The sequence below is a fragment of the Acipenser ruthenus genome, chromosome 15, assembly GCF_902713425.1.
Source record: "Acipenser ruthenus chromosome 15, fAciRut3.2 maternal haplotype, whole genome shotgun sequence".
Classification (NCBI taxonomy): Eukaryota; Metazoa; Chordata; class Actinopteri; order Acipenseriformes; family Acipenseridae; genus Acipenser; species Acipenser ruthenus.
This window is the reverse complement of record NC_081203.1, coordinates 4,160,798-4,185,591: the sequence shown is the minus strand read 5'-3', so window position 1 is coordinate 4,185,591 and position 24,794 is coordinate 4,160,798. Positions and strand designations below refer to the sequence as shown.

The 24,794-nt window shown below is 42.0% G+C and overlaps 1 protein-coding gene across 8 annotated transcripts in view; it reads left to right on the top strand.

Annotated features, from left to right (window-relative positions):
- LOC117421893 (ubiquitin carboxyl-terminal hydrolase 20-like) overlaps positions 1–18,952 on the top strand; it is a 29,881-nt gene extending 10,929 nt beyond the window's left edge. For 6 of the 8 annotated variants that reach the window (XM_034036369.3, XM_034036371.3, XM_034036367.3 and 3 more), the window contains 13 exons: positions 298–458; positions 828–919; positions 1,110–1,143; positions 1,308–1,353; positions 1,503–1,683; positions 2,199–2,325; positions 2,415–2,584; positions 3,679–3,760; positions 4,109–4,217; positions 4,624–4,726; positions 5,154–5,222; positions 5,725–5,922; positions 6,633–9,690. In XM_034036369.3, coding sequence (XP_033892260.3) covers positions 298–458; positions 828–919; positions 1,110–1,143; positions 1,308–1,353; positions 1,503–1,683; positions 2,199–2,325; positions 2,415–2,584; positions 3,679–3,760; positions 4,109–4,217; positions 4,624–4,726; positions 5,154–5,222; positions 5,725–5,882 — 1,332 coding nt within the window. In that variant the 3' untranslated portion in view covers positions 5,883–5,922; positions 6,633–9,690. Of the gene's footprint in view, positions 1–297; positions 459–827; positions 920–1,109; positions 1,144–1,307; positions 1,354–1,502; positions 1,684–2,198; positions 2,326–2,414; positions 2,585–3,678; positions 3,761–4,108; positions 4,218–4,623; positions 4,727–5,153; positions 5,223–5,724; positions 5,923–6,632; positions 9,691–18,083 lie in introns of those variants that run through there. The other 2 variants (XM_058986910.1, XR_004547588.3) reach the window with 2 other exon arrangements.
- The last annotated feature ends 5,842 nt before the right edge of the window (positions 18,953–24,794 follow it).

The window sequence follows — 24,794 nt, the reverse complement described above, 5'->3', positions numbered from 1 at the left end:
ACTAAGCAGCTCGGTGGTTTTAGCTGTAGGTTTGCAGTGTGTTAGGTAGATGGTGTCAGATGGTCCATGGTCAAACTGCAGAAGGAAGGAGGCACATGTATAGAGAGATGGCATGCAGTGTGCAAGTTGTGGGTAGTTCAGTAGCAGGGCTGCAGTGTTGGAAAGTGAATTCGAGCTGTGTGGCAGTTTGGGGCAACTGAATAGATGTATTGTTCTGATTTGGACGACTAGCTAGGCGGCAGTGTTTTAATGCAGGTATGTCTCATTGTGTTTATAATGTTGTGTTTTTGTGCCAAGGTTTCAACCACTGTGGAGACTTTCCAGGACTTGTCTCTGCCGATCCCGGGAAAGGAGGATCTTGCCAAACTACACTCCTCCATCCACCAGAGCATTCCTGCCAAAAACGAGACCTACGGCTCCCAGGGCTGGATCTCCTACATCATGGACTATATCCGCAGGTGAGAGGGGAGAGGGACTGGCTTAGATAGATTTCACCTCCCCCCACTGCAGAGAGAGGAGCAAGGGACTGGCTGAGTGGAGTGCTGGAGGCAAGTTCCTAATTTTTCACGGATTTATCTGTCCGCCACAGTGCCGGGGGTTCTGTGCAATAACTGAGTTGATTTTGCATGTAGGCTCTGTGTGTCCCAGGAGTAGAAAAGATGGGGTTACAGAATGAAAGCTCAAGAAACCCCATCTCCACTGCAGATTCATTGGAAGGAATCCCTTGCTGAATTCTAGTTTGCTTTTCCAGATGAAAACGATCAGCTGCCCCTGGTTGGTAAGAAAAGGCTGCTTGATCCCGTCTTGTCCCTTGTGTCTCGTTGCAGGCTCGTGTCCTGTATCCCCAGCTGGTTTTGGGGTCCAGTTGTCACTCTGGAGGACTGCCTGGCTGCCTTCTTTGCTGCGGATGAGCTGAAAGGTAAGTCTGTTACCAACAAGACTCCAGAAGTAGAGGAAACGTGCTTCAGCACTGGAGCTGGTGAAATGACACATTACCCCTAACTCCATGACCGTATACAGTAGATGCACTGAAAGTCTCATTAAAGTGGTGGCTTACTCTTTTTTTTTTTTTTTTTTAAATTTTTTTTTTTGTTTTGTTTTGCTGGCAGGTGATAATATGTACAGCTGTGAAAGATGTAAAAAGTAAGTGGCACACATTCTTGTGGATCTTTATATTATCAAATTGGATTGCAGAAACCCTTTTTGAAAAGGGAGACACCCAGGGAGGCTGTGTAAATATTGCACTACAGAAAATCTGAGTAAGATTTATAAAATGTCTTTTTTTTCACTGTATTTCTCTCTTGTAGATTAAGAAATGGTGTTAAATACTGCAAGGTTCTCCGTCTGCCTGAAGTAAGTATTTTTTTAAAATATACAATGAATCAATCAGCAGAATTATAGAGAGACGTTACCTGTGCAATATATATGAAATGCAAAGCAGTCTGAAATGCCCACGAACTAGGGATTTGAGCAAAATGTGCGGTTTGGTTTCTTGGTCACAGATCCTTTGTATTCATCTCAAGCGCTTTCGCCATGAGGTCATGTACTCCTTCAAAATCAACAGCCATGTCTCCTTCCCATTGGAGGGGCTTGAACTCCGACCTTTCCTAGCCAAGGAGAGCCCTTCCCAGATCACAACTTACGACCTGCTCTCTGTGATCTGTCACCACGGGACCGCGGGAAGTGAGTCGCGTTTCATTCAGGGAGGGAGTGGGGTCTGTTTTACATGATGTAAGGGTGTACAGCTGAAAACAGCAATTGCAACATTTGGTCAGTGGGTGGCGCACTTCTTAAATACTATTACAGTACTAAAATGACAACATCTTGGTGTTAGGTTAAAATGCTATTGCTGTCGATACAGATTTACACAATGGACAAACTAGCAGGCAGTTTACTCTAGGTATAGAAATAAGCATGAACATGAAATTAAATAGTTTTAATATGTGTGTGTGTTTTTTTTTTACAGTTTATTGGCCCGTTTTAATTTATTGTCTCTGAATCTCCAGTCTTCTCTTTAGTATTGAAGCCTATGAATATAACAGGATTTGTTTAAATTATACCAACTGCGGTAGATTTAAAAATAGCTGATCAAAATAAACCCCCACATGTGTACTGTAATACATTCAGCCTAATCTGGCAATGTGGCATTGTACAGATTTGACTCTCTCTCTCTCTGTCCTCATTCGTTGCCTTTGCAGGTGGTCACTACATTGCATACTGCCAGAATGTAATAAACGGTCAGTGGTACGAGTTTGATGACCAGTATGTCACGGAGGTCCACGAGACAGTGGTGCAGAGTGCCGAGGCCTACGTCCTGTTTTACAGGTGAAGATACATCTACAGACTTCACTCCACAATAAATAGATAAAAGCATGCGATTTACTTCCACTGTTTTCCTGCTTGTGCTCCCCCAGGAAGAGCAGCGAGGAGTCTGTGCAGGAGAGGCAGAAGGTGGTAGCCCTGGCTAACATGAAGGAGCCCAGCCTGCTGCAGTTCTACATCTCCAGGGAGTGGCTTAACAAGTTCAACACCTTCACGGAGCCCGGTCCCATCGCCAACCACACCTTCCTCTGCACGCACGGAGGTCAGGCTCCTGTAGAGGGCAGTGTGGGCTCGGGAGGGACACTCACTGGGCAACATTTTCAAAGCGTTTCCTTTGTTCTTTAATTGACTTCTATTTTTTTTTTTTTTTAAAACAAAAATCATGTTAATCTTACAAAATGAGAAAAAAACAGCTTGAGAGGGATGAAGAGAAGTTGAAATTTTATATTTAAGCCCAATTCGCACGGGACTAAAAATCTCCACATAAACAGGTGGTTTCGGAATTTTTACTGACATTGGTGAAATTTAGTCCCATCCATTTCTTTTTATCCCAGATAATTCTCAGAGGTGCTCTGATATTTATTTTTAAATTTACAGGACATCAGTAAAATTGTCAAACTCAGGCATCCTGTGTCTTTTTTTTTTTTTTTTTTTTTTTCCTGCCATGCAAATCGACCATGTGAGTGTTATGTCACAATTGATACAGCATTTCCGGGGTATTTGTCTCAAAACAACACCAGACTTTGATACGATCTGTCCCGAGATTCTACAGTTCAGTAAAACGCAAAGATTGGGCATAGCCGCATGGGAGGTTACTAGACCTCCTCCGTTTTTGAACAACTCTGAGGACGCCTCGTTTTTATTCCCGTGCGAACCGTGCTGGTTGTCTGGTGCCCATTTTGTAAAAGGAACAGGTGGTTTTACCTCTTTCAAAGATAATTAAATACTGGAGTAAATACTTCAAAGCAGCCTATTGAGTTTTATTACAGGACACGTTTTTTAAAGTGTGGATGATAATATGTGCTTCAATACTTTTCATGATCATGGTCTTAGTGTATCTTTTCTCTTTTTAAAACATTACCTATTCATCCATTGACCTGGATATCTTGTTTTCGTTTTGAAGTATGCAATATAGAGTTCAATGAATCCCCCCTGCATCCCGATGGTGTTTGCAGATCACACACCAGCACTTTTTTGCAGACAGTTACAGATTAAATGCTGATTACTCACTCCAGATATGAGTAAATTAGCCACAGGTCCCAGTGAATCGTCATGTTATCTCAATGCTGTTCATTTCCACCCATGAAGCAGCTTTCTTGTTGCATATTGTCAATGTGTTTGTTTCCTTTGAAACAGGGATCCCACCCAACAAGTATCACTACATCGATGACTTGGTGGTGATCTTGCCCCAGAGCGTGTGGGAGTATCTCTATAACAGGTGAGCAGTGAAACATCTAGCAGGCATTTCTCCAATTTTACAACCTTGTATCCATCAGAGCAACAGTGCAGACCCACAGAAATGACTCCCAGCTGCAGTTTCACTTGATCCAAAGCAGGGTCCTGGAGAGCCACAGGGTCTTCAGGTTTTCATTCCCCCTGAGTTTCAATTGCTTAATTGAAACAATCATTTTCTTATTTGGTCAACACCAGGTCTTTAGCAATTTGATTTAAAGATACCCGGAAAACCTGCAGGATTGTGCCTCTCCATGACCAGAGTTGGCCACCCCTCTCCTAGGCTTTACTGTTGTCACGCAGCATTTACTCAGTAGAGTCTCTTGTTCCCCAGTTTTGGTGGAGGTCCTGCTGTAAACCACCTCTATGTGTGCTCCATCTGTCAGGTGGAAATCGAGGCCCTGGCCAAGCGCAGGAAGCTGGAGATCGATACCTTCATCAAGGTAACATGCCAGCTCCCCTTTCCCAGGGACCTGCAGGATTTGGAACAGTAATAATTGGTGCCAAAAATATCATTTCCCAGTACTGCTGTTACTGTGGCCCTGTGTATGTTTTCAATGGTTTTTGGGTACAAAAAGGAACTGTACAGTGGCATAATGCTTGCTAAAATATAAGACTGTTGATCAAATTGTAAATGCCAGCAGTATCTGGAAGGATACAGGTAATCAGAATTGAGTTTAAATAGGGAAGCAGTGGTAACTGAAAATATCAGCTTGTAATAGTACTGTCGACTAGAAGTTTTTTCTTCTTGCAGGTTTCACATCAGTGAAAGCACCCACATGGCAACATCTGATGTAAATGCTTTTTCATGTAGCAGTAAAGCACTCCCTTCTCTCTCTCTCTCTGCAGCTGAACAAGGCTTTCCAGGCAGAGGAGTCCCCCAGTGTCATCTACTGTATCGGCATGCAGTGGTTCAGAGAGTGGGAGAGCTTTGTCAAGGGCAAGGACAATGGTACGAACCTAGCACTGTTCAGGGTGCAGCAACACTGTGCACAGCTCGAGGGCTTAGGAGAAATTAAGTTGTGGTTAAAATCAATTTAGAAGACGTTTTCGAATGAATTTAATAAAAGCTGACTGTTTCATAGATGTTGGTTGTCAGTCTCTTTTGAGATTGGAGCAATGTAGTGTATTGACAGTGTGATTGTTTGTAACATGGCTGTTCCATTGGAAAATAGAGCTAGTGTTTTAAAGAATTTGCTGAAAGGTAACCTTTTCTGATAGTCTTTTGGAAGAGGGGTCTCTTTAAAAACCTCCTGAAGCTGTTGGCTTGTCTGTCCCCAGGTCTTAGTCTTGGGCGTTGTGTTAAACAGAATTAAACTTGAACTACCCTGTCACTGTGTCATGAGGAATCTCAGTTTATCTTCCTGATTTTTCCCCAGAGCCACCCGGCCCCATTGACAACAGCAGAATTGCAGTGATGAAAGGAGGCCATGTCCAGCTCAAGCAAGGTGGGTACTACTGTGATTCCCTCCAGTCATATGCCTGGACTGTATATTGCAATAGGTCAAGTGAATTTTACCTTTTAGATGTATGCTTATCAGATATTGAACAAGTCTGCTATCTCGGTCCCTCTATGTAATGAGAGAGGCGTTTTTCTTTTTTTCTTATTCTTTATACTTCAATCTATTCTACAGATTACAATTCACCCCTGCTTCCTGGTTTCCTATCATGTTGCGTGCTGTAGCTCAATTTGCATCCAATCAATTTGCTGCAATCAGACCATAGGAAGTGATTAGATACCAGGAAGCGTTTTGACTATATACTTGAAAACTCTGTGTTCTCCATCCGTGGTTGCCTGGATCTCATCCAGCAGATAATCGTTTTAAAGACTGACTTGGGGACCTGTTACTGGCTGGATAACTCCTGATTTGTGTCAGATTGCTCGGGGGAAGGGTTTGAAGGAGGCACACCCTGGTCAGACCGCACTCAGCTGTCGTGTTCTGTTTCCAGGAGCTGACTACGGTCAGATCTCCGAGGAGACGTGGAATTACCTGTTTTCCATCTACGGAGGCGGTCCTGAGATTGCGGTGCGGCAGAGCGTCTCTCAGCCCGACACGGAGAGCCTTCACGGAGAGCACAAGATTGAAGCGGAGACGAGGGCCTTGTGAAGCCCAAAGAGCTGCCAAAAAAAAAGATCCACAATGAGGGGTATGCAGATTCTGTTTTCTAGTATCTCTTCCTCCCCCTGAATTGATCAGATTCACTAAGCAAAGCTTAGGAATTAAATACTAGTTTCCAAAGAAGTAGCTATAAACCATTTTTTATATACAGTATATACTTGCACTCTTTTTCTTTTATTTCCATTTAGAAAAGCAGAGCAAACTGCTTGCAGTGCACAAGCATGGCTAATCTTAGTTATACTTGCTGCCTCTCTTATATAGACACATGTATAGGGCAGCCCTTTGGACAAATTGTCTTATGAAAGAAGTACTGTCTCAACGTACTTGCTAAGCATTGGAACGCATTGCTGTATCCACTAATAATTGAAACTATTGGTGCAAAAACTAGCCATCTTAATTTACTTGAAGTCATGTAAGTAAGCAAAACTAGATCTGAAGTGAAGTTTATCCAGGTATTAAACCCCAAGCAGTGTTCATCTGGACCTGTTAATGGTCTGGCTTGTTTTATAGTCGAGGATCTGTATTTGCACGAATGTATTTAATTGATTGATCTAACTGTATAAAATCAAGGCAGGTCACTGGGAATAGCCCTCCTCTTTTAATCCACAAGGCAGACAGGACAAGTCGTTTATCATGGTCAGGAGAGGGCATTTAAATACACGATTGATCAATAACACGTGAAACAAACTAATGGGAATCTCACTTCTACTGACTCTCTTGTTTGCTTGTATCTTTCAGGTCTCGCTTTATCCCGAAAGAAACTAGTGACACTGACTCTGTACCCTCACAAACCTGCTGTGAGCACTTTGTACTGTACCAGTCTGTCATCCTATCATGTGTAAAAAAAAAACTAACAAAATAGATGACTAGAAGCATTATTCATTGACGGGATTATTGTATTGGTGAAGTAACCCCAGATTAACCTGTAGTACTCCTAATAGTGTCGTTTGGCTGGTTTCAAAGAGCCCTGATTTATCGCTGCTCTTGGGCTTCCCAATGTTAATTTAGGTAAGGTAGTTCAAGATGGTCCTGATCTGGGTCGGTTAAACCAGCTGTAAATCACTCGTGTGCTAAAAGGGATCCGAGGCTTTAGGTGAATCATGGCTGCTACAGTACCTGTATAAAATGCGTAGGAAAAGCCAGGATTGCATCAGCTACTGGTGTTTCTTGTGTGGTTGTTTGACTGTTGGCCATGAAGAGGAGTTTGTGTTCTCTGGATATAGATGTTGGATGTATGCGTAAGCCTGGGTTTAACCCTCATGAGGCTCAAGACCTGTTTATTTTAAAAAAAAAAAAAGGCAGAAAAGTTAAAAAAAAAACGACTGAGGGTCTACAAGGTGTTTGGTAGATTTATTTATTTATCTATTTATTCACATTTCAACACAGGTTACCTTTCCTATCTATGGTCACCCTAGAGAGAAACACAGATATGTACATTCACAATTAGAAGCAAAGGCCAAGAGCATAAAGAGTAGTTTTGTCGATTTCTGCTGCAATACTGTTTGTCTTTTTGCACATCCCTATAAATAAAATCCTAGGAGCTGTATAGTTAACCACCCCTGCTTGGTATGTGGGCATGTTTTTTTGCTTCTGTGGCACTAAAACGTTTCTGTGTACAGTATAAATTTATATGAAAAAGCAAAAGCGTTCATGTTGATAGTGTTTTGATATCTGAGGTGTTATTTGCATTCTGTTCTCGCACTTTCACTGTCACTCATTTCATATTTTGATGTAAAAACAAAAATATTGTTTCACTAGCGCAGCTGTGATTAATTCCGGCTGCACGCCCGCTCTCAAATGGACACAAAGGAAATCAATACTAGGCAATTACACCGTACACAATAAAACACATCATCTAGATAATTACATCAGAGCTATCCTCTCCTAATATTGAGCACATCATATTGTAAAACTTACCTAATGCCTTCCGTAAATCAATCCCAGGTCTGTGATGAACATCCCTGACAGAGAGCAGAGATCTCTGCATGATTTCAATTAACCCTCTAGTCTAAAATCATTACAAAACACGAAATAATGGAATATTTCAAATGAAGAAAAACACTCCGGTCCTATCGAGAGGCTGAGATGTCTTTCATTACTGCGTTCGTTCTTTACATATTGAGCAACCAGGATCCTGCTTAACCCTATTCTGAACTTATCAGATTCTTACCTGTAGGCATGTAATCGATTACCTGCTGAAAGAGGTCCTGCAGCCCAGGGAAAGATATTACTTCTATAAAAATGATTGGATATCTCCCTGCTGCCTAGTCCCCAAAAACTGCTCTGCAGCAGCTGTAATGCAATTCGTACTGTTTCTGACCTTCCAAGGCCAACAACCTTGTCCTTTTGTCTGTCATTCATTCCACTTGTGCAGTCATGAGTCATACTCACTCACAGATGATAAACGACAGTAAGGATGCTCTGTACAGAAGCACTGAAACCTGAATATGAAAACGTCTCTGCTGTCCAAGTCTTCGTGGTCTTAAATCAAAACCATGATTTATGGAAAAACGGTCGGTGCGTTCTAATGACCGACTCGCATGTGATACTGTCACATTATCCACTGTATTGTGTAAAGTCCCAAACTTTCAAGAGAGAAGTAAATCAAAGGTATTAGAAAAAAATGTGGGATGTAGGAGTGACCGGTTTTTATATGTCTGTTCATTTCAGCTAATTGCGTTTCTGATATATTGATTGTGGATTGTGAATGGTCACAGAACTTTGATTGCCTTAAGGGGACTGGGTACATTCTTAAATAGACACAGACAGTTGCTTGCTCTGCTTCACATATTTGATGACTCAATTATTTCTGTGCACTGGGATTATGTCTTGTTTGCTTCACAGAGCTGCCTGTCGATCACTGTACATGTGCGGTTACCATGACAGCCACCAATATTTGGCATGTGAAAAGCTTGTTTACTGCTGCTGTTCTCAGAATAATGCTTACTGTAGATAACGATAAGACTTCTAGGGTTGGGGTTAAGGTTATGTCAGTGGCTTCAAGTTTCTTTTAATAGACAAATACATACGTTTTCTTTAACCAACATTGAACTCACCGGCCAGTTGCATAAGACAGCTTTAGTTACGTTTCCCCTTCAGTGTTCCTTGAGTTTAAGGCTGTTTCATAAAGCAGCTTAACCAATTTAAGTTAATACCCCTAGTTAAGGAAACAATTACCCTAAGTGTTAAACTGAATTCTGAAGGAGATTTATACAACCAGCCCCAGTACTAAAAAAAAAAAGTGAGCAAACAATAAAAAAATTAGGTTTAAAGAATGTAGTTATGTAAATACTGAAATGGAATTGATTTTAATTGTAAAGGCAGTGTTTACCACTGGCATTCACTGAAACATGTCCATGTTGTACATTTCGCGGTGATGTGTGTGTGTAAGTGACATCACAATATGGTAAATGTCTGTCACATGACCCCTTTCTCTTTCTCCTTTTGCTGATTGGTTAATGACCCCTAGAAGGGTGACACACAGTCCTGCATGGATGTGGAGCATCCAGAAAGATCTATAAAGCACTAGATATGATCAAGTTTTTATAATTGGAAGGCTGAGTGGTAGTTGGGTGTTCAGCAAGGTGCATTTCTACAGTTCTCCCTCTACTTACAAGCTGCTATACTAGGAAGTCGATGCATTGTATTTATAAACCGACTGCATGTAACTGTATCATACTGTACACGTGCTCTGTATTTGCAGAATTGTGTCTGAGGGTCCCGAATACATCAGTGCTTTTCAATGCTGGATCTAACAAGAGTCATGTTTAAAATAAATGCACACACTCAAACAGTATGCTTGGTCTCTGTGTTCTTTCTTTAGGGAATGGCCTGTCCTGCTCATTTGCAATAGTGAGGAGTGATTTTCTTAGTTTTATGAACCGTTAACATCTAGTGTACTAACAAATGCTGATCAATTCTTGTTAATTGCTAGTTAATATGTAGTGACCTATGTTTAAACTAATACAAGAGGTTAGCGTTTTCCATTGCAGTAGTTCTACATGCCCCCAAGCAATAGCACGTACCAGTAGAGACCCAAACAGGTGTATGTTTGCAATGTACTGTCAAGGTACATCAACGGGCTGACACACTTCGGTTGAAACTTCATTAGAAGAATGGGGACAGAGGCTGATGTCAAAACATCACACAAGCCAAGATTCTTGAGTGTCAAGTAGGTACCTACATTCAGGTGTGACAAACACTGCTAACCGGAGTGTGAAATTGACCTCTATACCAATGGAATAGCTCTTCCCTGTGGGATGTTATTATCTGCGATTTGAAGCTGATGGAGCAGGTGATGTGATGTTAAACAAGAAAACCTTTTTAACATCCAATCCAAAACACAAAGGGAATTGCACAATTTCGAGTGAAACCAAAAAATCAAACTCCATTCTCTGTGTGGTTAGTGCTTCTTTTGAAAAACTGGCTGTACTTTACCAGTGAACAGCCAATGCCATTATACGTTTGATAGGTCTTGGTTTGAATTCCAACTAACCCAACAGGATTCCTGTGGGCAGCATATAGCACGATCAAACTTGACATGAGGTACTGTATACTCTCCATTAAGCCTCAGGGGGGACCTGCTGTGTAAACTGTGTAACCTAAACCTGCAATAGCCCACTCAAGTAAAAACCCATCCATTCTCCTTGAATCTGCAGCTTTCATTTGATGTGCATGATTTGCTGTTAAAATGCTGGGATATGCTTCATTTCTAATGCATTTCATTCGAATGCTGCCTGCTAATTTCTTCCATCTCCCCCACATGGATATAATCAAATTTCACATTGCGGTGCTTCCCGGTTTCAAGAGGGGCCGTTCCGGCTGAGGCTATCCATTAAAGTTATACGGGCAGCGCCGAAAATCAATAGGTAATCTGGAGGAATCTGTAAACAGAATTGATTTTGTTCGGTAACTGACACCGACCCCATTCATTACTGTGATTTCCTATTGCAAGCTACCGCGGGCACAACAGGCTGTATGTATGCATGCACATGGTACAGAGCTCTCTCAGAGCTCTTTCAGCATACACTGACAGTTGTCAAATTGTACCAATTTGTTGCTTGCTTATTATTGAATCCAAAGGCATCTACCAACTACCTACTGCGCTCTTGTAATACTGTATATAGATGAGAAACAGAATCTCGGTACACTCATAAGAAATGGAGAGGGTCTGGAAGATGTTTTTTCTTTTTAGCAGTGATAGGGAAGTTGTGATAGAGACCACACTAATTGGGTGTTGGATACAGAGTGACTGCATATGGAATGCATGCTGTCAAATTACCTTGCACTGTTTTCTCTTGCTCTCCTTCACCTTTTTATGGAAAGACACTGAATAATAGTGGGGATAGTATGACCCCTGCTGAAGATTCCAGAAATTGCTGGTGAGACAGGGAGGGCATTGGAACAAATCCATTAATGACTGGACTCTAACTAGGCCCTTAGCAGCCTGGTGTATAAAAACACAGAGCAGCTTTACAGATGAATTTACGAGTGTACATTCTAGTCCAACATTCATACACAGATTGTAAAATATATATGTATAGCTTTAGAGCTAAAAACATTACCGTGGAGAATTTAAGCGTGGGATGAAAGGGCAAATCACATAAATTGTATCTGAGATGTTGTCCACATGGAAAGTGGTTTTAGCAAAACATGGTGACATTTAAAGGCTATGATTTTTTTTTGTTCTGAATCATGTAAGTATATAGAGGGAAACGGACATAGAATTTACGTTTTGAGCAAACATAACTAAGAAAGTATTTAATGCATTCCGTGCTTTCGTTTTAGAATTGCTTCGTCTTTAATTCCTTTCCTTCATCCCTTCTTTCCCTTTTCATTGGATTCAATCCCCCTTATTCAAGTTTGCTGTGGTGTATTTTGGCAATAGTGACACATAGAACAGCAATCTTACTGTGCAAATCCACCATGATACGCTTATGGCATTTAACTATTTCTATCAGGTAAAATTAAATCTTTTTTTTTTTTGTTAATTGCCTTTGTTTCTTTTTGTTTGGTCTTTTGAAATTTACATTTTTATAGATCTGCCTTCCTATACATCGAATCTCTAAAGATGTGTACTAGAAGCTGGGTGAGCTGTATCCCCTGATTTTAAAGTTATGATAATGTGATTGCACAATTCATGCACCAGGTGGCACTGTATGCCATACAGAAACCACATCAAAAGAAATCTCGATTGCATCAACTGGCAGCAATCTTCAGTTCTGAGGCGAAGCTGTAGGAAATTAGCAAACACATTGGATGATGCCTTAATCAGCTTTCTGATGAACCTGCATGATGGCATTAGCCGAAAATGTTGGTCTAACTTGTCTTACAGTTTGTCTTTAAAACCTCCAGTACTACAATTCATTTTTTTAATGTTAATATTATTTATTAATATATAGCACCTTTCATATTGCAGTGTGTGTGTGTATATATATATATATATATATATATATATATATATACACACACACACACACAAAATTGAAATTGAATTGCATTCTGAGTTTGCGATAGCTAATGCAAGGTGGTGGTGCACTCTGAGTGCAGCATCATCTTGTAGCAAACTGGATCTGAAACCACTAATTACTGAAATCCTTTAAGGGGCTAAAGTGATTGAATGCATTCAATTAAAAACGTACAAGGCTTTTCGGTAACATGGTTTGAATGACCAAATCCATTTCATTGTGCCCTTTCAAATTAGTCCATCTTTTTCTCTCAAAAGCGGTTAGCTTCATTTCACACCCATCAAATGTGGTTAGTTTCATTTATTAAACCCCACAGAGAAAAAAAGAGACTGTAAATGGATTTTCCTGTGAAGGACCCGTTTTATTGAGCATCTCTAGTGGTTAATCTAATGTAGTGAACCTTTAAAGACGTCTCGTTTCACAATAGCTGATTTCCATTACACGAGAGTAGATGTTAAAACTTCATGCTGATCTGAACTCGGTTCTCACCAAGATAAGCACCAACTAAGACGTATCTTTACAGTAAACTAGTGTGATCCATATGTGTCTCCATCCATTTACGTTTCCTTCCATATGATGATGTAGATATCCTTCTGTCTGGTGTTAATGGCTGAAGTGTAATGCTGGCTCCAGGGATCAGCTTATTTTGCCTCCCTGGTGCATCAGCACACACAACGGCTGCGATGCTGGCTCCGGGGATCAACCACAGTGCGGCCTCCCCAGCGCATCAGCATGACAACCGTCTGGATTGAGCTAAGTAGGGTACATCTCTGGGGTTTTCAAGTGGGCACCTTGCATCCTCAGTGTTTCGTCGACTAGCCCACGACACCTCAAGAGGGCTCGACGGTGATTCTGGCGTCCCAGCATCACCCCCCTCCGTCCCCCACTCAACTCAGCCCAGCTTACTTACCTGTACATCAGCGTTTCTTTCTTTCTATTGTGCTTGAGATCCCCGGCCAGAATCTTTCCGTCTCAACCACAGCCAGTTGCTGCTCCTCTCTGCTGCTTCAGATAAGTTCTTCACTGTGCGACGCAACTCTTGGCCACTGAATCCGACGTCTCTGAGAAACAGGGTTGTAGAGTGTGCCACAAATCCTCGACAACCCACTTCCACTGGGTAAACCCGAACTCTCCATCCTCGCTGTTCCGCTTCAGTGGCTAGTTGAGCATACCGCAGTTTCTTCCTCTCATACGCCTCATCTACAGCATCCTCCCATGGCACTGTTAACTCTACCAGGTGAAAAAGGCGTGCTGATCCAGACCACAAGACAATATCTGGTCGAAGGTTAGTGGTGGCAATCTCAGGTGGAAAAATAAGCCGTTGACTAACATCTGCCAGCATTTTCCAGTCTCTAGCAGCTTCCAGTTGTCCTGGGTGAGGATTGGTTTTAACACCTTTTCTTGGTGGTTGCTCTCCTGGGCGGAGGAATGTTGTCTTTTGTGTGTAATGTTTTGATGGAACAGGTGACAACTTATTGGTCATGTTACCCTTGTCTTCCAATGCTAAGGCCAAACATCGCAGCACCTGGTCATGGCGCCAAGTAAACCGTCCTTGGCTAAGAGCCACCTTACATCCTGTCAAAATGTGCCTTAATGTTGCAGGTGATGAACACAAAGGACATGAGGGATCCTCTCCTACCCAGAGGTTTAGGTTCTGTGGTGATGGGAGAACATCATATGTTGACCTGATGAGGAAACTGATCCTGCTCTGTTCCATTGACCATAGGTCTTGCCAGCCAATCTTGCGTTGTTCCACACTCTCCCATCTCATCCATTCTCCCTGCTTGGCCTGGGAAATGGCCTTTATACACCTCATCCTCTCCTCCTGCTTTTGCACCTCGTTGACTACCAGCTTCCTCCTTTTGAGCTGGGGCTGCCTTGTGCCATGTAGGAGGAGCTGAACTGATGAATGCTGAACTTGCCCCATAATATCACCAATTCGTAGGGCAGCCTTTGCATCTTCCACAGCTTTCTTTGCCGCCCACTTTCTTCCAGTTTTCAACACAGGTGCTGCCTCCCTACGCATTTATCACATGACTCTACTAATGTCATTTCCAGTCTGACCTTGGCGCACTTAAACTCCTCGGTTAGAGCAGAGACTGGTAGCTGCAGTATTCCTTTACCATAAAGTCCCACTCTGCTGAGGCAGCGTGGAACTCCCAATATATATATATATATTATATATATATACACACACACACACAATTGAAATTGAATTGCATTCTGAGTTTGCGATAGCTAATGCAAGGTGGTGGTGCACTCTGAGTGCAGCATCATCTTGTAGCAAACTGGATCTGAAACCACTAATTACTGAAATCCTTTAAGGGGCTGAAGTGATTGAATGCATTCAATTAAAAACGTACAAGGCGTAACATGGTTTGAATGACCAAATCCATTTAATTGTGCCCTTTCAAATTGGTCCATCTTTTTCTCTCAAAAGCGGTTAGCTTCATTTCACACCCATCAAATGTGGTTAGTTTCATTTATTAAACCCCACAGAGAAAAAAAGAGACTGTAAATGGATTTTCCTGTGAAGGACCCGTTTTATTGAGCATCTCTAGTGGTTAATCTAATCTAGTGGACCTTTAAAGACGTCTCGTTTCACAATAGCTGTACTATACAACTACATAGCTATACTATATCAATTTTTTTTTACTGAAATATAATACAAGCAGATAGCATACTGTGTATTGCACAACTAGCAGACAATCATTCTAGCTACTAAATGAAGAGTTTGTGTCTTCAGTAGCAAAAGCTGTGCTGTCCTTTTGTAATTCTTACATACAGAAAAAGTATATATAAAAAAAAAAATCCTTGTATTTGAGTGTGGTTGAAAATGTCAAGGCTGTGGTGTGACCCCTGCTAGACACAACAATATGCCTGTGTGCTATACAAGGTACCTGAAGGGGGTTGTAACAGATTGATTCAGTGTGGTGTGTGGGGAGCCAGTCCCAGCAGACAGCGATGATGTCACAATGACAGGAGCTCAGGTAGAGTGCCACAGGCTGGCCGTCACAGATAGAGTGGGACTGCAAGGGAGAGAGGCTGGATACAGTTACACTCCGAGACAGAGAGAGGGAGCAGAGCTTCAGGAATTGGGTTCTCCTGCGTTTGGTTGCACTCACTGGAGCCCAATGGAAACAGGTAAGGCTTGGCAGATTGATTGCTTCCAGATCCTAACCCTTGTTTCATTTAAATGAGATATATATGAAGAGTGAGCAGTTTAATTGTGGTATTTTCCATTTGCTCACTTACATAAATCACAAGTTTGATTTGGCTCTGCATTCCAGTTGCTTGTGTTCAAGCTCATTACTGAGCCTCCCTGCACAGGGTAAAACACTGGCTGTGTGCCCTGCTAGTTGTCAGTGCAATCAGCGCTCTGTACTTTGACTTGACAATATCAATTCTCATTCTTCCCAGTTTTTGCAATCTGATAGTGATTTTGAAGGTTGGGATTAGGTTAATGGTTTGGGATGAAACTGTGATTTTAAGGTCAGGATTAGCTCGCTTTCAGTTGGGAGATTAGCATGAAGAGACTCGATTGCTCCCCCAAGCTGAGCTATGAACTCTGGCATTTATTTAAATTGCAAATCGCGCTGCTGGTATTTAAGTCAATCAAAAAGGCAGGCTTCTCTGTACCTGCGGGACTGCAGCCCAGATCAGTCCTCTGACGCATTCTTCACAGACTTGCATGGCTGCAGGGTAGATGTGTGCACCGAGGCTCCATTATCTCTCCAGTGAAAACGTCTATAGGACAGCTCGCCTGCCCTCCACCGATAGCCTGACCCACAGGTGCATCGCGGCTCGGCAGAGTATTGAAGATATCTGAGACAGCTGTCACTGGTATAGTGAGAAAAGACTTAACACACTGGTGTCTGAGCAAGATATTCCCCGGGCTCCCTTTTGAAATCTCAGAAAGAATAAAAGAACGAAAGAAAGGAAGAGCACAAGGACATGGTAGAAATGAAAGAATATTATATTGCCAATGAGAAGAAAGGGGATAGACGGTTTGAACAGAGCCAGAGAAACACCTCTGCACTATTTGTGCAAGTCAGTAGGGTTTAATTAATGTCGGCATGCAGATCCCAGGATAGCAGTGATTCAATGGCACACAGAGGTGTTTAAACGGTAGGTCACTGCTAATTACATTTTCTTTTTTTCTATCCGCTGTTTTTTATGATTACTATTGTTCACTGTAATTTCATTGTATTTTAAATTTAAGTCTCTACCACAGTGCTTTAACCTGAGGTCAGGAGCTACTGTTCAGTTTTAGTTTTATAGACGCAGACATGTGTAACACAGGCTAGATCGGGAATGCTGGCACGGTCAAATCTTTCAAATCAAAATGAAAAACATTTGTTTTATGAGCTGGATTGATTGGTCAGTGGCTTTTTTTTAATTGAGTTTGCATTGTAAAGATCCTGGGATGCTCTGCATAAAGAGCGCTACGAAAAGCAAACTGTATTGCATGAACTGTATCAAAGTGTCTTCAGAGAAGTAAGAGCCAGCACCATCTAGTGATCAGCTAGTTCAGTACTATATTGCTGGCTACAGCTCAGCATGATATGGATCACCTGCCAACCGAACACCCTCTGTCAAAGTCTTTCATATTGGCTCTATTGCCTATCCTGTCTGAAACTGATGTCACAGGTTTAGTGGTAATATAATATACTGTAGTAATCCAACTTTTTAACATGTTTCAAATCATACAGGGGTCCCCACCATGCTTTACCTGAATGACAAGCAACGAGTAAGAGTTAAGAACCGTGGCTTAAAGTGCCAGTCCTTATTTGAAAGACTAATGCAAGTTGTTTTAAATGGAAAATATTCTGCTATTCAAACCCTAAGCTCGAATGAAAATCGAACCAGGTTCTCAGGTTTCCAGTTACAGCAAGCCTCTGATAAGGGGCTGTGCTGCCAGTAATGCAATGTGGTTTTGTCACCTGAGCGACGCTGTTAATAAGTTATCAGTTTAAACAGCACTGTCGAGTCTCTCTGTCTAGGAGGGATAATGTTACCTCTTCAGTGTTTGCTAGGTTGACTGCTAATGGTACACGTGTGCTCAGGGCTTAAACCTTTAACCACTGGTACGTTCTGAGTTTCAGAGTGCCCCCTGCCTCACTAACATGCATGTGTTGTAACCCAGGCCACGGATGTAAATACAAAACTTGAGACGTACATACATGTACAAGAGATGTCCATACATACATACATGCATACAAAGGATGGTCTCCTTATAGCCCCAAAATACACATATTAACAGTTAAATAAACAGTTCTTTAACCTACCACTAAGTTACTCAAACCCACTGCTTTCCACACTCTTGTAGTCCATATCTCTCAGCTATCCAGCCACTGTTTCTGTGGTTAATTGGTTTTTCAAACAGTTACAAAACAGTTGCAAAAGAAATACATTCATAAATAGACTAAGCAGGTTTCACTCTGTTTGGTAATTGTTAACAAAACCGGCTTATTGTTAAGTAGCCACTTCTCAACAAACAGCTACTGCTGTTCCTTTTTAAAATCTATTTTAGTTCTTTACAAGGATCCTGTCCTGAGCAATGCTTGACAGGCCATGAGGTGAACCTTACGGAAGCTGCCGGCTCTTGCAAGATCAGTTACTATGACAGGTGACGCGGACGGGCTTGTTTAATCTCAATCACCTGAATGCAGCTGACAGGCTCTGTCTCATGTTGCTGTGTCTTTGTCATTTCCCTTGGCAGGACCATTGAGGTAGTAGTGACACGGATTGGATACACCGTCATGGGCAGACTGCAAAATCCAGACCGGGCCTTGGTCTAAACCAACACGACATCCGGGCAACACAAATATCCTATAAGACTTGAATCTGCCAAGACTACGTCTAATCAGATATTGGGTTCACAAAATTATCTGTGATTATCTAGTAGGACGTTTGCTTATATCTGGATTTTACCATTTTGTTGATATCTTATAGGACAATGCAATAGATTTCTAGATATAATGAATAGGACATTGGGTTAAGTCTTAGAGGACTTACCTGAGAACTGACTTTTGAGTTCAATCTCAAAGATTTTTTGCTATAAACTGGTGGATATTTGGCTCAATCTGAAACCACATTTTTGGGAGGTTTCACATCATTTAGGACTTAAACTGGCAGGACTTAGCTGGTCAACTTTACCGGCCCCTTGCTGCATGTAAAATATATTTATGTTCGTTGAGCACAGCCCACAGAGGTTTGTGATCTGGGTGAAATGTTAAAGTGATGGAGAAAATGCAGGATCTTCTGGACTGACCAAGTCAAGTTGGCTATTGACTGTCCGAAGACGGTGCAATTCAGTGGACCACTTTGAAGAACTCATTTCAAATGCATGGTTAAGGAATGAGTTGAGATCTGGAATACATAATTCTAATGTTTTGAATTTGCTTTTTAAAAGCTGCTCTTCCCTTTCTTGAAGGCTTGTGTTGCTAAACAGGAGCCAAGAGCATTTTGTTCAACAAAGACGACTGAACTAGGCCCTCTGACTGAACTTGTAGAAGTGAGATCAAACTATTTATGTGCATTCCCTTCATGCTTTCTGCTTACCCCAGCCCCCCCCCCCCCCCCCCCCCGCCCTGCCCGAGGGAAATAAAAAACCTCATAGTCTGACAAATTAACAGACTGATACTTGTCAATGGTGTGTGTCTTCCAATTACTGGAAGTGATTGCATCTACTATAAGGATGTTCGACTCGTAATCCGTCTATAGGGGAGACGTCTAGAGTATTTTTCTCACTGAAAGAGCTGGTTCCAGAATCACAATGGGATGTGTGATGTGCTCGCCGCTGTTAGAGATGTGGAATGTGTCCACCAAGCAGCCAGGAAGTAACTGCCTGGAGCTGTCTATATTTCCTGAGTCCTGTGTCCATGGTTACCAAAGAGTGTCTGGACTTCATTACGTGTCTTCTTTCTCGGATGCTGAGGACTGTTGTGATGATGTCAGCCCCAACAGCCCCTCTTTGACGGACGCCTCAGATACGGAGGAGTAAATCAAAAGGACGTTTATTTTAATTCTTATGATGAGGGCAGTTGTCTGAGTCTGCTTCTGTTGTAATATTGGTGGCACGTGTCTTTTCTCCAACAGTATAACATGATATTCCCATTTCAGTCTACTGTACACATCTTCTGTTCAGTGGAAAAAAAATTAAAGACCTGCCATAACACTGTCAATGGGATGTAGACACTACAGGATGGGACTAGTGTGTAAACACTCCTGCAAGGTGTTTAAATTGTTCTGCAAAGATATGTGACATTCCTCAGTGTTTGATGCCGTTGGGAAAGTTGGCTTGTAATCAGCAATCATATCCTTTACACAACATGCTAGATGGGTTTTTGAAACTGTTACAAAACGGGTGTTTTTATGTTTTGTTCAGCTTCATTATATTGTGTAGAATCACTAACCCTTCTTGGTGCAGCAGTGTAAAAATGATGCCACCCATTACCCAGATACTGTCATTGTCTCTCTGCAGTGTTTGATCTAGGGTTTGCTGATGTGATCCTCCAAAGAATAATGAACATGGTCTTGAACATCAATTGTGAGCACTAACAGCAGAGCCCACTTAGCTTTGGTAGTCTTCAGACCATTAAATAGCCTAGTTCCTATAACAGACTTGTTAGTCTGGTAATTCTATTATTTAACCTCCATTACTCTAGATAGCCCCAAGATAGGTGAAACACTCAAATCAAGTCCACCCAAGGAGAGACTGTCTTGTTGAAACCACAGGTTGGGCAGTCTAAGATCTATTTTCTGCACAGAAGTATCTCAATACTGTAACACGCTTCCTCCCCTGTCAGACTAAAGCATGCTTTTGACAAACGACATCCTATCGCTGCTTGTCAGCATAACACCCTTTGATCCAGAGTCTGAAGGAGGAATGTACCAGATTTTTGTGCTGCTGTGTTCGCAGTGTAAGTGGAAACTTGCTTTAGAGGGAACATCGTTCTTTGTGTTGCATGAGCGCACAGTGTAGAGAGACCAAAGTTACCCAGCACCCTCTTCAGGGTAGCATAGAAGCTTATAGGCTGGGCCATGTGAGAGGAGGCATGTCAATTGACTCTGTGTGCACACTACAGACTACAAGGTACAAAGGGTAATAATTCCATAATGTTTTAGTACTGAACACATCATGTGAATTGCAAGGCCTTAAGCACTGAAGCTGTTTGTGGATGTTTTGTATGCATTTTCATATTCTGTTTTTTTTGTTTGTTTTGGTTTTTTTTTTTGTCTGATTTTTGTTTCCGTGAGTTCTCTTTTACCAACAGGAAGAAATAAAATAACACTTGATTGCATTTTGGTAGAATATCGTTTTGTGACAGAATATAGCAAATCCAATTAGCCTGCCACTGATCGACCACAGAAGGGCTTGTGAAAATGATGTTCTGCTAATTTGAGGTAAGAAAAGCCTTTTTGCACAAGAGTGGCTCTGTTTTAATCAATGAATCCAGAGAAGTTGTATAGTTGGTGACTTCATCCACACCCTTTTAATGATTGAAGCATGTACTGCACGTGCTGGCAGCAGATTTTCATTCAACATATCTTACCAAAGTGAATGATTCTGAGTAACCTCTACCCTGGTCAGACCACCTGTTTTCTCTCCATGGTTTCAAGTGATTTTCTTTAATGAGTGGGACTCTCTGTACAAACCTGAATTTGAATAAAAACCTTGACACATTCCATTTGACACATATACTGTATCAGTAATTAAATCTGATTGGAGTACAAAAAATGATCCTTTGCTATATCTCCAAGCAGCAGTTTCTTCAAGCGCTAACATGCACTAAATTAGTTTTAACAGTCCCTTTTGGGTAGGGCTGTGCTTTGGTATGTTATCACTTATTAAATAACTTTTCATTATAACTTTAGTATAAAATATGAGGCTATTTATAGTTATCTGAATATGCACGTCATTGAGGTGGGGGAAAGTTTCCTTTACTCATTATACCTTTAAAAACTAGCTTGCATGCCTCTTAGAAGCAGTGTATTATTAGTCACAGGACTTTGTAAAACAACTGTGAAAGAGTTAGAAAGATCCCTTTTTTCTATGCTTCAATACACATCCCAAAGCAAGATTAATGGGCATGCTTCCATAGAAATGCTGCGTAACAGATTGTTCTAATAATATCCATTTCTTACATTCCTTGCTTTAAAACGCTTGTTTTATGTTGACGTGACCAGGCCATATTAGCTATCGGCTCATTAAGCTGAAAAGCTTTTATTGATGGTTTTTATCCCCAAAGCGTAGGCCTGGTGAGTAAATTGGGTAGGTGTAAAAAGGACGTCTTGCAACATCAGTTAAATACATCCTGTGACTCGTTGTTTTACACAAAAGGAAAAAAAACACACCAGTAAAGCTAATCAAAACTCAAAAAGGTTAGGTGGACGCTCTGAGGTTTTTAGTTTTGATAGATAGGGGTTGTAAAGAGTTTATGAAAACATTAAGTACAAAACTATGAGGGGGCAGCTGCATGTGGGCAGTGTATGCTGTTCTGTTGCCTGAGAAAGGGGCAATTAAATGAGCAGAAGTGACCTCCCTAACCTGTTGGAAGTAAAGCCCCTTTCACACTGGCGCTCCTACCCCGGTCCTGAATTTACCCAGGTCAAAATCCTGTGTAGTGTAAAACCACTTAACAGATTGCTGCAGGGATGGCGTGGAGCGATGAAGAAGCATTTGCTCTAATCAACGTTTGGGCCGACGATTCAATCCAGAGGAGTTTGGATGGAATCATTCATAACAAGCACTCCATCTTGAAAGCCTGAACCGATGAAAGGGTGGTCATGTGAACGCCCGATGCTTCTTCCACAAACTGGTAACTGATATCATTGCTTGATTTCTAGTGGCCTTGTTGTGTCTAATGATAATGATTAAGCTGTAAAAGTATGACTTTTGATTATTGGAATCAGTAAAGGAAAGTTATAAAATTATGCCTAAATCCTTGTATTGTGCACCCCTTCACACACAAATAGATAAATAATTTTGTTTCCTTACAGGGTCATGTGCAGTTGAAAATACAGTGTAAAATATTCTGCGCAGCAAAGGAAATGTGGGCTGCCACCTTATCTGTGGCATTTTTGCCACTTCTGTGAAATGCTATCAGCCTCATCTATCTTCTTTATGCAAAATGGGTTTCACAGTAACTACAAAAATATGCAGCCCTCAGCATTACAGCAAAATGAAGAAAAAGTGTTTCTATGGCTATGAAATGTCACCAGCAGCTTGAAAATGGCCAGAAATACATGTCTGAAAGCTCCTGGCCTCAATTTCAGAAGGGGGTATTGCTTTTTGGTAGGCCATGAACTGTAATTACAGCACTTGCACACAAGTACCGGAACAATTAAAGGTGTACAGATTTGACCCGTTCCTTATTTTTAATACTGTTTTATTTCCTGTCCTAATAATTGTGAAGGTAAAAAGTCACGCATGGGTCCCGCCATTACTCTCTGGCTCTCGAAAGTGTGCAGCCATGAAGACATCACAGGTTTGAATCTCCTCCCCTCTCCTTTATCGCCTTTATATTACCAGATATGGTTTACAGCCACAGAACTACAGATGTGTGACTTGGGAGAACAGAACAGGGCTTCTTTTTGAGAGAATTGCACAACCCCATCTAGACAGATGCCTGCATACCTCACTGCCAGATGAACGCTCGACAGATTTACACATACTGACTAAATATTTGGAAACATGAGTCTTTGTATGGAAACCGGTCCAGGATAGCTCCCCCTGATCCTGGTACGTACAGCGCTAGCTGAGTAATCTTGATTATCATCCTAATCCTACTCTAACATGTCACACATCTTATCTTATACCATAGCTACATTATGATTTGGAGAAGGGAAATGGGTATGTTCCTAATATGGTGTAAACGTTTTTTTGTTTGCTTCATTACAGCTGTGGCCAACAGTTTTGCATCACCATACAGAGTGAACTAATTTTGCTTCATAAAGTCGAATGAAACCTGCTGAATAATGTTACGTTAACATATTGCATTACATATCGCTTTGTAGTTTTCCATATATGCAACGAAAAACTGACAAAAAATGTGACATTTCGAAATCTAACAAGAAATACTGAACTGCTGTTATGGCTTCCGGTAGACTTTTGCGAGATAATTTATTACATGATGTTAAATGAAAGACTTAAATTATGTTCATATAGTTTTTGTTTTTTAATTGTGTGTCAAACTTTCAATTCTGGGGGAGGCAAAACCTTTGGCCATAGCTGTATATTGTTCTACTGGAGGAAAAATAAAAAACAGGTCACCTTCTTTAAGTACAGTCAGCCCCTTTTTAATGTATTCAATATATTATCAGGTGATTACAACAGCATTCATGAACACAACATATTTACAATATACAGAGGATATGCTGTCTATTACTGACCTGGGGATCTCTGGCACTGCTCTGGCCTGGTTCTCCTCCTACCTCTCCAACCGCACTTACCAGGTAACCTGGCGTGGAGCAACCTCCACACCTCACCCTCTCTTAACTGGAGTCCCCCAAGGGTCAGTCTTGGGTCCTCTCCTGTTCTCTCGCTACACCCGCTCCCTGGGCCCCCTCATCGCATCCTATGGTTTCTCATACCATTTCTATGCTGATGATGCTCAGATTTTCCTCTCCTTCCCCACCTCTGACTCCACCATCTCCTCCCGTATCTCTACCTGTCTGTCTGCTATTTCCTCCTGGATGCACTCGCATCACCTCAAACTCAACCTCTCTAAATCTGACCTCCTTTTCTTTCCCTCCTCCTTCTCCTCCTCTGATCTCTCTATCTCTGTTCCTCTGGAATCTACCACACTCTCTCCCTCTTCCTCCGCTAAGAACCTTGGAGTCACCCTGGACCCCTGCCTCTCTTATTCCCAGCACATCTCCACTCTGGCACGCACTTGCCGATTCTTCCTGAGCAACATCCGAAGAATCCGACCCTTCCTCACCAACTACGCTACCCAGCTCCTGGTCCAGGCCCTGGTACTCTCCTGCCTAGACTACTGCAACTCCCTCCTGGCTGGCCTCCCTGCATCCGCCACCCGTCCGCTCCAGCTCATCCAGACCTCTGCTGCCCGCCTGGTGTTCTCTCTGCCTCACTTCGCCCATGCTACTCCACTACTCCGCTCGCTCCACTGGCTCCCGATCACCGCTCGCATCCAGTTCAAGACTCTTGTACTAGCCTACAGATGCCTTGACCAGACTGCACCCAGCTACCTCCAGACCCTCATCTCTCCCGACACCCCCACTCGACCTCTCCGCTCCGCCTGCACTAGAAGACTGGCTCTACCTCTGCTACGCTCCCCTGCCTCCAGAGCCCGCTCCTTCTCCACCCTTGCTCCGCAGTGGTGGAATGACCTTCCTACAGATGTCAGGACTGCCCAGTCCCTGACCACATTCCGGCGCCTCCTTAAGACTCACCTCTTCAAACAGC